The sequence below is a fragment of the Phoenix dactylifera genome, chromosome 13, assembly GCF_051530095.1.
Source record: "Phoenix dactylifera cultivar Ajwa chromosome 13, Ajwa_hap1_PhDact_Kaust_v1.1, whole genome shotgun sequence".
Classification (NCBI taxonomy): Eukaryota; Viridiplantae; Streptophyta; class Magnoliopsida; order Arecales; family Arecaceae; genus Phoenix; species Phoenix dactylifera.
Window position 1 is genome coordinate 27,030,011 of NC_143202.1, and position 17,245 is coordinate 27,047,255.

The window sequence follows — 17,245 nt, forward strand, 5'->3', positions numbered from 1 at the left end:
CCGCGACCAGTGGAGTAATAAGTCACCGCCACCCCATCATCTCCACCGCTTCCTCCTCCTCCTGCTTCTTCTCCTCCTCCCTCGGCCGCAGCTCGTTCCGTGGGCGCTTACGATGGACCCGACCGGACTCCCTCCATCCAACCACCGCTTCGGGCTGATCCCCCCCAACCCACGCGGCGTCGGCGGCGGCGCTGGCGGCCACCGGCGCGCTCACTCCGAGACCTTCCTCCACCTGCCAGATGACCTCCTCTTTGACTCCGACGCCGACTTCGGCATCTCCGACATCGACTTCCCTTCACTCTCCGACGACAGCCTCTCCGCCAGCGACGCCGTCGCTGCAGGAGGAGGCCCGCCGCCGGTCGAATCCAGGAGGTCGGATCCGCCGGCTGGGGAGCAGAGGAGGGCGGGGAGGGCTGCTGGAGGTGCTCACCTCAGGAGCCTCTCTGTCGATGCCGCGTTCTTTGAGGGGTTGGCGTTCCAGGGGGCGCCGGCCGCTGGCGGATGCGGCGGCGGCGGCGGCGGTGACGGGGTACAGGATAGCAGGGGGCTTCACCGACGGAGCGGATCAATGGACGGGGCCACCTCGCCGTTCGAGGGGCAGTCGGCTTCGTCGTCGTCGGATTACGCCAAGAAAGCGATGGCGGCGGATAAGCTCGCCGAGCTGGCCCTGATCGATCCCAAGAGGGCGAAAAGGCTTGATTTTCTCTACTTTCTTTTCTTCTACCTTTGAATTTCACGAGATTTCTTGAAGTTAGGATATTGGGAATTTCTATTCTGGGACTCGTATCCAGATTAGTTCGAATTTTGTGGGGGTTTTATGAGTCGTAATTTATCGATTAACTTCGAATTGAGACTTGCCATCCTTATCATTTAGATATAATATTGGGGAATTCTGTGGATCAAGTTTGCCATTGGGATTCTTTAATATCGAGCAATATCCTAGCGTGGTTTACTTGATGGGGTATTTGAGGGGTTTTGTTTGCTAAATTTTTGTATATCTTTGTTATATAAATTAATTTCCTACACGAATGTTTGCGAAGTCGAGGGCTTCCAATGTTCTGATACGTGAACGGCTTTACGCATTGCCAGAATCCCCCCTTTTTGTGATTTTTTGTCGATATCGTCCTCCCAAGAAGTCCTCTTTTTTGGTATTTTTGTCGATGTTCTCTTCTTTCTGAGATGAGATTTCGGAGAACTGTTAAATTTAGATATGCTATCCTTATATTCTTTTGGATATTGCCTCTTGCTTGGTTTTCAAAAATCCATACTTCCAGTTTCCTTCTTGTTCCTTAAAAATAAGAAGTTTGCGTGAGCATCTGTTGTACCTCACTTTACGAGGTTGAAAAGAACGTCGATTGCATGTTATGTACTGAAAAATGAAGGGGATCTATACTTTAGGGTGGACTAGTCTCGTATGCTATTTTTATGTTTACTCGACATGCTTATTCTGTATGATTCCTGTGATAGTATTGCTAAACTATATTTCTGAAGTAAAGATTACCTTCTATAGGATTCTTGCAAATAGGCAATCTGCTGCCAGATCAAAGGAGAGGAAGATTCGGTACACTAGCGAACTTGAACGGAAGGTGCAGACACTTCAGACAGAGGCAACCTCTCTGTCAGCACAGCTAACGCTTCTACAGGTAGGAGTCAAATTGGCTACAACAGTTCATTGTTCATTTAGACTTTGATAAATCATTTTGTTTTGCTTATCATCTTCCACTCTCATGTTTATCTGAGCAAAATTCTTTTAATGTGGCACTTGAGAAAATGATTAATTTAGTAGTGTCAGGCTTGCTTCCTGTATGATGTGTTTGCATCTCACTTGATCTCCATTTGATCAAGATTGTTACCAGGGGCGGCTCAATACATTCTGGGGCCTAAGGCGAATCCAATGAACGAGGCCTTTTTTTTAGTAATTTTTTTTAATAAATATAAAATATTAAAAAATATATAAAAATAGATAGCTATCAAGTACACTATTTTAACAAAGATACATGAATCTAACAAAGATAGACAAAAAGCCTTTTTAATTTAATATAATTCTTGTATGGAAGCACATAAAAGTAATTATACTAAATGAAGAGCCATGAAACTGATTAAATAACTGAGATAATGCTTGGCAATACTGTTTACCATGTCAAGCAAGAGCCAAATAGGAAAAGGTCATCCCATGGCACTTCATGGCAAGGTAAAGAAAAGAATTTTTCCATAAAGGAACCTCTCTAGAAGAGAAAGTAGGGTCATTATGGGAAATTCACCCCATCCCACCATCTCCCCTTCAAGTAAGTACCCAAGCGGCAACTGCAACATCACAGCACAGCAGCCATTAAACCCCCTCCCTCCTTTTCTCTCTCTACCACCCAAGAGGGGAGAAGAAACCGAGAGGAGAAAACTAAAAGAATCTCCACCCTCGAAGAAGTCCATCTCCAATCCCCCTATCTTTCGTCCGGATGGCCCAGCTGGATCAGGAGTAATGTGAGGGAAGGAAAACCAAGACCAAAACCAAAAAAGAGAAGGGATGAAAGATAAGAGTGGCTTCAGGCGTCTATCAAGCCAACCAAATCCCTCCTCTCTCTCTCTCGCTCTCCCCACCCAAAACAAAACTACTGTCCCCAACATCCCAAATTGCCCCTCTGCAGGCCAGGAAACTCTCCACCTCCTTTCCATCAAGGGAGAAGACTCGTAGCCAGCCCCAGATCGGGGCCTTTGCTTTCTTTTGGTCAGCCTCCCGGGGGCCTTCCATTGGCCCGGGGCCTTAGGCGACCGCCTCAGTCGCCTAGGGCTCGGGCCGGCCCTGATTGTTACTGCCAGCTACAATATTCCAACCTGATATTATTCTGCTACATTTTAAATCGCTTATTCATAGTTCATTCTGTTTGTATCTATAGCAAGTGCCAAGTATATCTATGTTGGACCTTGCCAAGGTGGCTCTGAGAATAAGCTATCAAACTCAATGCTTTTTCCCCCCTTAAAAATTATTAGTTAAGAGGTGAACGCTGTCATTGCATCATTAGAATTATGTAATCTCATAATTGCTCGAGTAGATTGTATATGTATTGTTCTTGGTTGATACCTGGTTTTGTATGGAATTCTTCATACAATTTGACTGTGGTTTTTAACACCATTTGGTTTTGCTAGCCATTTGATCTTCTTTCTGCAACATGTTGGTGCAAATTTCCACACTGCACATCCTATCAGGGTCTTCTTAATTACATTCTTGTATATGCACCTAGTCTAAACCTTAAGTTTTCTACTTACATAGTGTCAGTCATCACTTACAAATTTGGCAACTCATAATGCTCCGTGTTTCTTTACATCTTGTGTTAGATAACATTGTAATGCAACTTTGGATTATGCAAGCAGACCCCTCTTAAGTGATTGCAAAAGCAAACACAAACATGTTACCATCAAATAGGCTGTCTTTTTTTTTTTTTGTTCCTTCTTTTAAATAGATAGCTGTTGGTTGTATATGTATGGTGCTATCATTTTTTATAGAAATTATAGTTGCTGAATTGCAAATGTTAATATTGGGATTGGTTGGAGGTGGAATATTGGTTTTTGGTTTTTGGTATTACAACTTAGGCCATTCCTGGGGTTTCTGCATGATACGGTTTTGAAGCTTGAGTTGTAAACTTTTCTGTATAGTGTTCCACATGCCTTCTCTAAGGTCTTCTATTGCTGGTAGCCCTGGTGTTTTTCCGTAGTTTGATGTCAGCAGATCAGAAAATGTGTTTTTTTCTGAAATCATTGTAGCAGTGAAAGGTATATATGCCGTGACAACTTCCAGTTCTTTTTTGTACTTCATTAATAGTTCTATTTTGCATCAGAAGTTTTAAGGAAATCTAATCTGAATATTTTTGAGCTGATTGAAACTGACCTGATCAGCGAAACACGCTTAAACTAGGGCCGGTGGGGGCTCGTGCACATACACATAAAGAAGAGCAGGCACATAGAATCAAATTATCTATAATGTTCTTTTTGTTATATTGGCATCTGTTCTTCGCAAAGATTTCCACTCTTGCCCTTAAATTCATTTTTAGATTTTAAATAATGACTATATGTGTTTGTTGGGATTACTTACATAGTCCTCACCCAGAAATGTCCAAATAATGTCAAGCATATTTACATTAATGAAATATTTAATTTGGTATGAATGGTTCATAAGCGGGTTTAGGCACATAAATGTATAATAAGCACTAACATGTGTTATGGTATGCTTGCAGCTAAAGTTCATGTAAATTGGATCTTTGATGTGATACTAATAAATGACGTACCTAGTTCTTTTATCTTACTTGGCTCGGGATAAAATATGGCGTTTGATATGCACCAGTGGTATAGCAAGTTATCTTTTTGATTCAGGATATGAATGGACATTCACATGGCATATGAGGACATATTATCTTGTTTTTAAAGTGGCTTTGGGGTTATTGGAAAAATTTTAGAAGCTAATTTGCTTATCATCTAATCAAGAATTCCAAAGTTTGTTCGCTGCAAGATGGACTGGTTGCATCTACAGTAAGAATAGATGGGCTTGATGTTAGCAGTTCTGGTCAAAAGAGAACTAGTCTTAAGAAAATTTATGTTTTATAAATTTGTATGGATAAAGAAAGGTGAGTGCTTAAAGAAAAAGAAGCATTTAGGACTATCTACCAAAAGACAAATTTTGAAGTATGCTGGTACAGGTACTTCAACCGTCAAACCAAGCAAAATGCTGAAAGTACAAGGAGAACCTAATTCAAAGATTCCTATCACAGAAGCTAAGACTTTTTAAGAGTTTTTTTGAGCATTTGCTAAGTGCCTTAATGGTAGATGGTTGATATTGTTCCCTTCTTATGGTTTGAGCTGTATAATTAGTGAATGTTGCAAATTGGAGCTCTTGCAACCTATTATGTCATCTTAAGGACTTGAAGTCAATCAACCTGTGCCTTTGTTTCCTTTTACTCCTTTACCTTTTGAGAATCTACTATCATGATGTATGTGTATGCATATTTATAATAGTATATATGTAGGTTCTGATGCCTATTCTCTATTTTTGACAGTGGCAGGGAGGGTAGGAAGGTACTGCTGCCACTTTTCCTTTGAAAAGCTGTAGAAGAGTTGAGAGCAAGGCAGGAGCATAATAAAAGGCCATGGCCTTAAAATTGCGTCACTTGTGAGAATATGCACCGTGAACTGAACTAAGACAAACGGTTAAGAAGCTAAAATGGAAAATTTGGATCCATGACATGGGGAGATTCCAAGCTCTTGCTAGAGTAATCCTACCAACCAGTGTTGGCAAAGAGAGTTCTCAAAGAATGTTGTGAAAATGTTATTTTAGAATACTGCTTAATTGTGATAGATAATATGGTCAAGGTGCTTCGACAAAATGGATTGGTGGTATGATTGGAGGAATTGTCATTAAGTTTGTTTATTACTTAGGTAACTTTAGTTGCTATTATAGTTATAGAGTTGATGAGATCGGCAATGGTAAGGAAGAGGAAGATTAGATCTATGTTAGGTTTGATCAGATCAAAAGATAAATTGAGAAAGCAAAGAAGGTGTGGCAAGCAAATTTGGAATGATTTGGACAAGGATATGAGATCTTTTTCCCTATTATGTCCATGTAAGAAAAAAAAAAACTTGGAGATGCAAGCTTTGATTTCCATCAACAGGAAGTGTCAGGGACCTGAAAACCAAAATTCATGCTTTTCAGTTGATACATACTCACGAACAGCACTGCGCACATTGCCGCACATTATTGGCACAAGTTACGAGCCAAAATATCATTTAGAAATGCAAACCTCATAACATTGATATTAATTATCAAAAGGCTTTGTCGGCAGTGATTGCATAATGTTAGACAAATCCTAAAGAGGTAACTTTGGACAAAAAAAAATACAAAACAAAAAATCATTCGAAGATAGAACTATGCTAAAGATTGTATTTTTAGAAAACTAAGGGCATGTTTGGATAATCTAGCAAGGGATGCGGCCCCCACTCCTCCCTCCGGGGATATGAATTAGGAGGAATTTGCTTGATACAGGCCGTGCCCAAATGGACTGCCTAATCCACAAATCTAGCATGATTGGGCTGGATTTCCTTCTAGATTACCCAAACAGGCCCAGAAGAGTCTTTTTTTTGTAGAGAAAAGTGTCTAGGAAGTGTGTAGACCAAATCTTCAACAGGTCCATAGGTAATACTGTTGAACCCTCAGTTACTGCATCTTATGCACATCGTACTCAGGATTCAGGCTCATTGTAAATTATATTGGGGACATTTCTTGAAGGCTTCTCCAAGATAATTTTTTATCAATAATGATTGAACAGTGAAAAATGGGAGAACAGGGTACTGTTGAAGAGTCACGAATCCAAATGCTGATTTCTATTGATAGTTTCTTGTTCATCATCATACCTATGTTTAGATGTAATTTATCAATAACACCACCGTTACTATCTTGGGAAGTTTTGCCTTGACTAAAAAGGAAAGGCAAGGTTTTAATCTATTTAGTTTTAAGGGCATTGGCATTTTGATTCAGACATTTTTTGGCTGATCTTGTACTTGTATCTTTTTCCAAATATGACAGGATATACGGCAGAATGGTCAAAAAATAATATCATTTATGTTACTTTATATCCCTATGAGATTGAAAACTTATGCAAAAGTATTTTTATCGGGAATACTTTCTTGTTACAGTAAGACTCAACAATTTACATTTCTGCATAGATGACCAACTGCAGTGTATACTTTTTTTATTTGTATTTCTTACTGTCCTTTAAACTTTCCTTGATACCTTGACATATGCACGACTACTTAACTCAGCATTAGTGCAACGATGAAATTTCCAATTTATATAATATTCCAGAGAGACACCACTGGTTTGACGACAGAGAACAGAGAACTCAAGTTGCGGTTGCAGGCCATGGAACAACAAGCAAAACTTCGTGATGGTATGTCTCTGATGCATTTTCAATGTCCTCTATGCTGATCTAAGCTTAAAATTTTGGTGTTTGCATTTTCAATATGCCATCACATTGACAACTAGATTATAAAATTCCCATGATACGTAATAATGAGTTTTAGTTTAATATGACGCCTTAACTCTTCCTGTAAACTCCACATTTAGAAGGATTAGGTGATTAACTACATTGAACACGAAGTTGTCCATTATCTTTGGTTTCATTTATCAATCTGACAAAATTGATAGGATTGCAGTGGTGTTTGCTTGACTAATTAAAAAACTGTCTGCTTTTACCAACCACTGAAAATTGTAGCGGTGTAAGTTGGCAAAAAGTGTGCAAGATCTTAATTCTAGTGCACAAAATGTTCAGTAGAATAATGGAAAGATTGTTATAATTTCACGCCGTAATCTTGTTTATTGTTCTCAGATTCACAGGTTGTGGTCAGTTATTTGGTGCAGGGGCTCTGGACAGAAAAACAACTTGCTATCTGCTACTTGAAGACACCAACGCTAAATATGGAGAATTTCTATTACATTTATGTTACTGATTGTGTTTGGTTCTTGTACAGCTTTGAATGAGGCTTTGAGGGAAGAAGTGCAGCGGCTCAAGATAGCAACTGGACAGCTTCCAAACATCAACGGGAATTGCTTCAATGGAGGACTTCAACAGACTGTGCCACCCTATTTCTCTCACTCACATCAGTTGCCCCACCTGAGCGGACATCAGGCTCAACATCACCATCAATCTCCATCTCAGAGTTCTTCAAATGGCCAGTCTCTGAGTGGTCCCTCCCTGAGTGATTCGATGGACTTCATGTGAGGACATAATCATCTGTAGCTACAGTTTCAGCTACCTGTGACTATATCTCCAAAAGGAATTCAGCCAATGTGAAGCATAGTTCATGTATACTAATGCATGTCTCCTAGGGAATTGTTGTTCTTTTGTGTTAATTACAATAATATCTGTATCCAAGATATTTGATTGGAAGTTTGTTTTAAAAAATTCAGACTGATATTTCTCTATGCTTATTGTAACTCCGTACAGAAGTTGCTAAGAGACCTTTCTTCTTCAGGATGAAAGGCGGTATGAGAAATGCTATCTAACATTTATCAGAGGCAGCATTTTTTTTCCTTCTTTCAAACACATGATATGGAATTTTTGCTTTAATGTTGCAATGGACAGAACTACACATTTCGTTGGTTTTGAATGTCAATCGTCCTCAACAACGTTCTCTTGTTTTTAGATGAACCCACCTTCTTGAACTGGAGAGCTTTTAAATAACAGCAGTGCCTGCTGAAATATTAACTGGATTTGTTACTACATGTTAATGATTTTGGGGAGCCAGCAGATGCTCGGCAGTTGCAGCGTGCGGTGGTAGAGCTTGAAGGTATAGAAATTCACTGGTACACAGGGAGGGAAGGCTTCTGACAAAAGAGAAGGGTAGTCGTGTGTATCAAAGTGACTGTTAATTTATGTTCTGGTCCTTCAATTTGAATGCAATCCTAAAATCATGCCTTGCTACTCTATTCCTTCTTGTGCTTAATGTTCGCATGCCTGATCTCAAATGGTTATACCTCATCTTTGTGCCTCTTCTCACTATTAACGCGAATGATTCTAACTAAATATAGCACACTTCAACCTTAAAATTTTTGCCCCAGTTATTCTCATTTTACAAAACACTGGCACTAAATTATGAAAGCAAACGATGCTAATATGATTATGCTACTGTTGGTCCTCTTCTTAGTGCAAAATATGGTTCCGCTATGTGACAGCACCATAGGTTCAAAATGCTCATGAATCAGAACTCTGTGTTACTACTGCTGAGATCTGTTCCTCAAGAATTTGCAGCCATCTGTAATGAAGATGTCACAGCAAGCGAATTATATCATAGCAAGACAAAGAAAGGATCCATTCATGCAAAACCAAACCTATTAGTACCTTTGGCTTTGACATATGGAGGCAGATGATAATTTTGTTGTTTGTAGGAAGGAAGATGCTCATGAGGAGACATGGGCCCTCAAGTATGAATGTCAGTTATGGGAGCAACACAGGTGGCACCGGAAATTAATACTTAGATTCTTCAACACAAGTGGTACCTGACGTGTCTAAACCAGTTGAATAGTACTTAGACTATATGCTATTTATCTCGTCCAGATGATTGGCTAACTAGTTGGTCCTAAATGGTCAATAAATGGTTCAATCGGAGCTATGCAATGACGGTTTTAGATGTCAGCAGGCATAAAAATGATATATCTTCTTGGATCCTTAAGATTCCAATAAATAAATCCTGTGCAGTGTGCAAGTAGGGCAGTATAGATGCATCTAAGAGGGATGTGAATCTATCCCAGCTGGTCCCCAAAGAAAATTGAGCTAATAAGGGTCTCATCCTTGTTTATTTGATTAATTTTTCCACCATTAATTTTTCATATTTAATGGGGAAAAAAACCTATAGAACATGAAAAAAATTATTTTTTACCAATTAGATATTAAGATATATTTTTTTACCAATTGGATAGGATTAGTTTTTTTTAATAATAGCATAGTATATATTTTATATATTTTTTTTAAAAAAATAGATGCTCAACTAAATATAAACTATTTATTAATATACTATTTTTTATATTAAATAAGTATATAAATGTTATTTTTTAGATATTATATATTAACTTTATAAAAAATATTTTTATGATGTTTTTTTATTTTATTTTTCTGCAAATCAAATGCGTGCCTCGGCGGCCGGTGCGCATTTGCAAGAATGGAGGCCGGACTCGGCAACACTCCTTCCCGCTATCCAGGATAACGATCGGATCCCGTATAACATATTCCTCTCCCTTAAATCGTGTATCCGGAATTCCGGACCTTACCCTCTGATTCCTCTCGATATAAGTCCCCGGACCCGAACCTTTTTACCTTCCTTTGTTTATTTCTTTTTCTGCCCTCGAAGATTCCAGAAAGGTTTCATTCCAACGTTTCGCGCTCTTTCGATCGCCTCCCGCCCTACTCGCTCCCCCAAAAGAACCATTCTACCGCCACCGCAACCCACCCCGCCGGCCCGCCCCTATATCTCGGCTATAGGCTCCTCTTTTTTTCCCTCGCCTCGCTATCGCCATTGCTTCAGTCGTTGGGACCATAGCTCTGGGCTCCCATCCGATGGGCTCGCCGCGACGTGAGGTGGATCTCCGGGCGGCCGGGATGGAGGGAGGAGCGGAGGAGGCGATCGAAGAGGTCGGGGAGAGCTCATCTCCGCCGAGAGGGCTCGGTCTCGGCGGCGGGGGAGGGATCGCGGCGAACGACATCGAGAACAAAATCTTCACGCGGTTGGTGGGGAACGGGAATGGGGAGGCCGTCTCCAATCCCGACTTCAAGGACCAGCTTGAGGCCCGCTTCAGCCGATTGCCCCACAGGTGAGGTTGAACTGACCGGGATCTTGATGGGTTCTTGGTTTTGTTTGCTAGGGTTCTTGATGCGTATTTAGCTTGTTTAAATTTGGATATGGTATTGAAACTGGATGCCCTTTTGTTTTCTTTTTCATCTTCTTTAATGAATTTAGTAGTTCTTTAGATCTTCATGGGATTGTAGCAGTTCTTGTTGGTTCTTGGTTTTTTTCCTTTTTCTTTTAAGTTTCATCCCGAATCTTGTTTTGAGATGTTATTAGGGCAGTTGTTTAACTATTTTCTGGTGTAAGATGCTTTTGATTTAACTTTTTTGGGAAAGAAAGATTCATCTTTCCAAAAGTTGTAAAACTCGAGTAGCGATCCATAATTGAAACAAGCTCTCAATCATTTAGTTGCATTTCATGCTTATACAGTTTTATTGAATTATGTGGGAAATAGGTTGATGTCCGTGATGGGTAGCAATGAAAACACAGCTGAAGTTTCAAGAACACTTTGCTCTAGTAGTTCTCAAGCTATGAAGCCCTCTAATACAGATAGCTTTCGAGCGAGCAAAAAAAGGAGGTCAGAGATATGGAATCATTATAGTGAAGTAGAAGACCAAAAAGACAAGGCCAAATGCAATTATTGCCATTTTATTTTTTCAGCCAATCCTAAAAATGGGACAAGTCATCTTCACAAACACACAAAGAACTGTAAGTCCAAAAAAAGTCTTGATAGGAGGCAGAAACAGTTAATAGGTAATGTGGCTTCAAAAGATGGTGTTGTATTGAATGAGTTGACTCCCTATTCATTTGATCAAGAGAGAAGCCGTGAGGATCTTGCAAGAATGGTAATTCTACAGGAGTTGCCATTTACAACAGTTGAGCACCCAGCTTTTCAGAAATTTGTTAGGGACCTTAGACCTGAATTTCATGTTGTTTCAAGGGCAACATTGGCATCTGATTGCTTTAAAGCATATGAAAAGGAAAAAAGAAGACTTGATGATTTGTTTAAGGCAAACTGTGGAAGAATCAGCTTAACATCCGATATGTGGACATCAAATCAGACATTAGGATATATGTGTCTCACTGCACATTACATCACTAATGATTGGAAACTTAAAAAGCATATTATCAGTTTTAAGATGGTTCCTTCACCACATACGGGCTTAGTCATTAGTGATTGTATAGCTAGCTGCATTTTATCTTGGAATATCGAGAAAAGGTTGGGTTCAATCACTGTTGATAATTTGCCAGCAAATACAATTGCAGCCATGGAACTTCAAAGAAAATTTAGAAGAGATTTACTTTTGGATGGTAAGTTCTTTCATGTGCATTGTTGTGCACATATTCTTAATTTGATTGTGAAGGACGGGTTGAAGATTATGGAGGGTGCCATTCATAGGATCCGTGAGGCTGTTAAATATGTAAAATCATCTCAAGCAAGATTGGAAACATTTATGGAAATTGCGAAACAATTAAAGATGAATGATAAGAAAAAGATATGCATAGATGTACCTACTCATTGGAATTCTACATATCTCATGTTAGATGATGCTATACAATTCAAGGATGTGTTTATGCGACTTGAGGCACAGGATTCTAATTTTGAAGATGCACCAACTGAGGAGGATTGGTCTCAAGGCACTATTATTTGTAACTTTTTAAAAGTTTTCCATCATATAACTAAAATTTGTTCACAAACAAAAAGTCCAACTACAAATTTGTATTTTTATGAAATTTGGAGAATACAGATGCTATTGATTCAAGAATCTAGGAGTTCAAATGCAGTTGTGACAATGATGGCCTTAAAGATGCAAGAAGAATTTGACAAATATTGGAAGCAATGCTCTCACATTCTTGCCGTAGGGGTTGTTCTTGATCCAAGATATAAGATGAAGCTTATTAAGTATTGCTTTCAAAAAATCTATGGTAATGGTGATCGTGCTTCATTTGAAATCAAGAAAGTGTATGATGTTCTTCAAAATCTTTATGATGATTATACAATTTTATATGGTGCAAATGTCTCTCATGTTCAAGTGGAGGTGATGGTGTCTACATCTCATGGTAGAGGAGATGAGAGTTTTTTTTTGCAAGACTATAAAAAATTTATCCGAGAAAAAGAAGTTGCCCAACCTTCCAAGTCAGAAATAAAGATGTATTTGGAAGAGAAGGTATTTTATGATTTTTAATTTGGATGCTTGCATTAAAATATAAGTCAATATTACTAATAAAAATGACTTGCAATGTATTTTTTTTGAGCAGGTTCATTCATTAGGGGATCAAAATTTTGACATTCTAGACTATTGGAGATTCAATGAATCAAAATATCCAATATTGTCTAGGATGGTACGTGATATCTTGGCAATTCCTGTTTCTACCGTTGCATTTGAGTCTGCCTTCAGCACTGCTGGCAGGGTTTTGGATGATTTCCGTAGCAGCCTATCTCCGAATATGGTTGAGGCATTGATATGCACACAAGATTGGCTTCGAGACACCTTGCCTCATCTTGCAGGTTCAATTTCTAGAACATCTCTAACTTTATCATATACTAGTGCTTTAAAACTTTTCAATTTTTAATTTTATATTTTTTTCATTTGTAGATGACCCACCTCCTCATACTAATTACAAGGTTGAAGATTATGAAACAGCTATTGTTATTAGCACTAATGATTAGCTTATGCAGGTAACAATCATCTTCATTATTATGGTTCTATTGTTAAGAATATTGTAATTTTTATGCATAGTTTACTATATATCTATTATCTAAGTGAAAAAGAAAATTTTTTTGCAGCTATTTTCTATCAAGTCCAGACAACGTTGGGGTGCGACTTTGCGAACTGAAGAGTAAGAGACTCTTGTGTGATTACATCTCTCTCTCCCTCATTCTCATGTGATGAATGTTTGGATTTGTATGTCTCTCCATGTGAGGGCTTTGCCTAAGGCCTTTTAAACTGGCTTATTGGGCCTTGTAATGGGGCTAATCCCACCAGGAATGGGGAAATATATCAGGTTGCCTCTTGCTTCCTCTATTCATCTGTCATCGCATTGAGCTTTATCACTTGAATCTTGTAGTTGTCCGTTGGTGTTCGAAACATTATTATTAGGTTCCTTTCTGATTTGTCTTGTCCACTTTATTAGGTCTTGTGCACTTCTATCTTGGTGAAGTCAAGCTCCAATCCATGGTCCACACTAACCTCAAAGGCACCAAGAATTTCATTGCGATCTCTTAGATCCTAACTTATGCCCCTGTTGTCATTGCAGGATTCATGGTTATACTACTTCTTGCTTTGCTTTGTGATGAAAGTTTTATGGACATGATTGCCCCCTTAGTTTTGACAATTCTTGATTCTACCCATATATCAGGAGTCAGATTGTTGATGAGTTTTTTTTTTTTTTTTTATATAGTCCTTTGATGAACTGGACCCGAACAAACAAATCCGACCCGGACCCAAACCGGACCAATTTTTTTTTGGATTGGGTCCGGATCATATATGAATCCGACCCGACCCGAATGACCTGTTGGATCAGAAATTGTAGTCATGAGTTCGACCCGACCTGATCTTCAATTAGATTGGGTATGGGTCCAAAATAGCTGATTTTCACTGTAACGAGAAGGACAAGGACCAAACTCGTTATTGTCGAGTGCTCTGCAATTGATAAATTTTTATGGACTTGTTGTAGCATACTCAACAAGGTCAGTTAGAGGTCTAATCAGTGGAAATTCCATCTCACTGTGAGGCACTTTTAGTGGGGTGCGAGATTACTTATTCTCCTATTCATCTTCTTTGTCATTTTCATAATCTTGAGTACCTTTGAATTCTCATATGGTTCTGTAGTTTCTTATTGTGGGTAAACAAGCCCATAGACAAGAAATGGCTGTAGAACAGGCAGTCACCTCCTCCAACCAAGCGCAATGGGCTGCTGAGGCATTCAAGCCAGCAGATCCTGTGCATCCCTCTGGCTGCTACAGTGACATAACCATGGTGGCCCAACATTATGTTAGTTTGACATCCATGTATTTTACTTTTTAATGAATTCAAACATATCCATACCACCAACAAAACATGAATTATATGTTTGGAATGCATGAACTCCAAAGAGGAACAAGTTACCAACTTCTAGAACACATCTTAGGAAGTTATTGACCATCTGAAGCTACATCAAGGCATGTGAATTATGGTTGAGGTTGCCTTGCTTGCAATGATGTCCTCACAGGCCAACACCATACGACTATCTCCGTACCAGTGACCTTGATCTTGTAGGTATCATGATATTTGAAATTGGGTTTGATTCTCGTTGGTGGTTACCATATGTGTCTGGTATTATCTACTAGTTTTGTTTCTCCTGTGTGGGTCCTGTGTGTGCCTAGCAGGGTCCTGCAGGCCTTTTAAACTGGCTCATTGGGCCTTGTAATGGGGCTAATCCCACCAGGTATGGGGAAGTATATCAGGTTGCCTCTTGCTTCCTCTATTCATCTATCATCGCATTGAGCTTTATCACTTGAATCTTGTAGTTGTCCCTTGGTGTTCGAAACATTATTATTAGGTTCCTTTCTGATTTGTCCCATCCACTTTGATAGGTCTTGTGCGCTTCTATCTTGGTGAAGTCAAGCTCCAATCCATGGCCCACACGAACCTCAAAGGCACCAAGAATTTAATTGTGATCCTTTAGATCCTAACTTATGCCCCTGTTGTCATTGCAGGATTCATGGTTGTACTACTTCTTGCTTTGCTCTGTGATGAAAGTTTTATGGACATGATTGCCCCCTTAGTTTTGACAATTCTTGATGCTACCCATATATAACTTTATGATTTTCACATTTTGCTATATTTTGGCAATCTTGGTGAGTGAATGACATCAAGATGGACCAAAATATGGGATTATTTTGGCCAAGGTCGATGGCTGGAGAAATTTTTTTTTTTTTTAAAAAGGATATTTCGAGATCTTGACCAACCTATAATGACCAAGGCATTGGAATATCAGTGGGGGTATTTGAGATGAGATTAATTTTGTTTTGGACATTGATTTTAATGTTTAACATTCTCAAGCTGCATTGGTTTATCAGCTGTGGTAATAAGGTTTAATAGTTATAAATATACTTTATTGGTGAGTAGTGCATTTGAAGTTGATATTTCGGCTAAGATCTTGCATAGGATGAGAGCCATGATTTTCAATTATTTATTCTTCTTTTCTAAGTTTAGTGGTGTTATATCAATCCCATAGGTTAATATTGATAGATCAATTCTTCTTTCTGGCAACTTCAAGCTAAAAATTTCAAAACTATTTTGTCATTAGCTTCTTGAATTTATTTAATGCTGGATTAGTGTCTGTCTGTAAGTCCTACTTTAGATGTATATTGTGTTAGGAAATTTTGAAAGCACTAGAGTTGACTCTCAAAGATGTTTTGATCGTTTTCTGTATTGGGTATTGTAAGAGTCAGAGCTTTTTTTTAGAAGAAAAGAAGACTTAGTTTATCAAGATAGCCTTAAAAGTGTCCTCATATGATCCTTAAAGTTCAGATGAAGTGGACCTCTGTTTACTGACAGAAGTTGACTCGATCTTCCATTTCTGGATTATGGTCTCTGCCATCATAAATTTGATGATATATCATCATTTTTGAAGTTCACTTGTTTGTCTTCTACTTGTTGCTGAAACACATCGCTGTTAGAAGCTTAATCATTCATCTTTTCTTGTCTAATGGACCAAATGATAGATTTTCCGCTATGGGCAGGAACTTTACCATGTGAGTCCCTCAAGATAATTAAGGGGCATTGTGATTCTATTTTCATTTGTGACAGGAATCTTTCTCAAGTCCATAAGTTGCTGATTTTGCAATGTTATGCTCAGGATACAGATGGTTCGCCCGAGTAACTTGAGGCAGCTATTGCGAGAAATGAGGTATCACTCTCGGTTGACTGGAGTTGAAGGCCTTCAAATTTCTTTATTGATAGATAATTAATTCCATCACCTGTACTTTTCATGAAATATGTATCATGCTCTTTGTTTATTTTTTTTATATAATGCTACCACTGTTTTGCTTCAGATTGACTAGGCTAAGGAGAACAACAGACCTCAAGCTTCTTGGATATTCGAGTCATGGAGTTATTCCCATGATTACCTTCTGAAGCTCTAGCCTCTAGATGTATATTTTTTTAGAGTCTGCAATGAATGCTTGTGCATCCTATACATTTGGTTGGAAAAAGTTCTTGCATTTGGTTGATCTATAGGAGGATACATGCGAGAAGTAGGATACAGTTTTTCGGGTGGTACACTTTTATGTTTCTGATAATCGGCATCGTTATTAAATTAACCTCCAAATTCTAAAACATTGCAAGAATTGAATGTTTGAGAACAGCTTAGGAAATGCATTCATTATGTGGATGCAAGATCACATTAACCATAAATGTCCAATTTACAATTTGCTTGCTTGCTTCTTTATTGATCTGTAAAAATATCTAAAAAGACCCTTCTGTAATGAAAATTTTCTTTGTTAGAACTGATCATACCTTTTGATAAAGATCATGTTCTAGATTCATCACATTGCCCAAAAAGGATCTTGCACTAGACAATATATTGTGTCTACTAACGTAGCCCTGCTCTGCATAATTAGCAGCATATCACCTCTTCTATTTTATATGGTTTTTGGTAACATGTAGGTAGTATGGGCTAATTCAGTTATGCTGGAGTCTTGTGTTCATAACATTGGTTGATGTAGACTCATGCAAACATAGCATACTTTCGTTATGTAGCAATTCTGTAGCTTAATATTGCAATCATCACAGACTAATATTTCACTAATATGCAGCATATGTACACTTCACAACATAGCTTGATGAAACCTATTTGGAATAATATGCTTGTCAATGTGCTTATTCCTTCCATAATTTGCATCATCTTGGACTTCATAACCGGGATGACTTTGGCTTAT

The 17,245-nt window shown here is 38.7% G+C and overlaps 2 protein-coding genes across 5 annotated transcripts; both read left to right on the forward strand.

Annotated features, from left to right (window-relative positions):
- LOC103703162 (transcription factor VIP1-like) lies at positions 1-8,053 on the forward strand. Its single transcript, XM_088709704.2, has 4 exons — positions 1-693; positions 1,511-1,643; positions 6,845-6,929; positions 7,510-8,053. Exons 1-4 carry the CDS (start codon positions 113-115, stop codon positions 7,758-7,760), a joined length of 1,050 nt encoding a protein of 349 aa, XP_088565830.2. The 5' UTR covers positions 1-112; the 3' UTR covers positions 7,761-8,053.
- Positions 8,054-9,690: 1,637 nt separating this feature from the next.
- Positions 9,691-16,643, forward strand: LOC108511147 (zinc finger BED domain-containing protein RICESLEEPER 2-like). Of its 4 annotated transcripts, none has more exons than XM_089926983.1 (7): positions 9,691-10,345; positions 10,775-12,488; positions 12,580-12,829; positions 12,918-13,000; positions 13,109-13,161; positions 16,116-16,215; positions 16,361-16,643. In XM_089926983.1, exons 1-4 carry the CDS (start codon positions 10,092-10,094, stop codon positions 12,989-12,991), a joined length of 2,292 nt encoding a protein of 763 aa, XP_089783109.1. In that variant the 5' UTR covers positions 9,691-10,091; the 3' UTR covers positions 12,992-13,000; positions 13,109-13,161; positions 16,116-16,215; positions 16,361-16,643. The 4 variants fall into 4 exon arrangements, with proteins under 4 accessions (XP_089783109.1, XP_089783106.1, XP_089783108.1 ...); XM_089926980.1 differs by having other exon boundaries at positions 16,165-16,215; XM_089926982.1 differs by having other exon boundaries at positions 16,049-16,643.
- The last annotated feature ends 602 nt before the right edge of the window (positions 16,644-17,245 follow it).

What these genes read in the sequence shown, in the direction of transcription:
- LOC103703162 (XM_088709704.2), top strand. Translation starts at nt 113, where the DNA reads ATGGACCCGACCGGACTCCCTCCATCCAACCACCGCTTCGGGCTGATC. An exon ending in CACAGCTAACGCTTCTACAG is followed by an intron (nt 1,644 to 6,844) that starts GTAGGAGTCAAA and finishes ATAATATTCCAG; the next exon opens with AGAGACACCACTGGTTTGAC. An exon ending in ACAAGCAAAACTTCGTGATG is followed by an intron (nt 6,930 to 7,509) that starts GTATGTCTCTGA and finishes GTTCTTGTACAG; the next exon opens with CTTTGAATGAGGCTTTGAGG.
- LOC108511147 (XM_089926982.1), top strand. Translation starts at nt 10,092, where the DNA reads ATGGGCTCGCCGCGACGTGAGGTGGATCTCCGGGCGGCCGGGATGGAG. An exon ending in TTCAGCCGATTGCCCCACAG is followed by an intron (nt 10,346 to 10,774) that starts GTGAGGTTGAAC and finishes TGTGGGAAATAG; the next exon opens with GTTGATGTCCGTGATGGGTA. An exon ending in CACCTTGCCTCATCTTGCAG is followed by an intron (nt 12,830 to 12,917) that starts GTTCAATTTCTA and finishes TTTCATTTGTAG; the next exon opens with ATGACCCACCTCCTCATACT.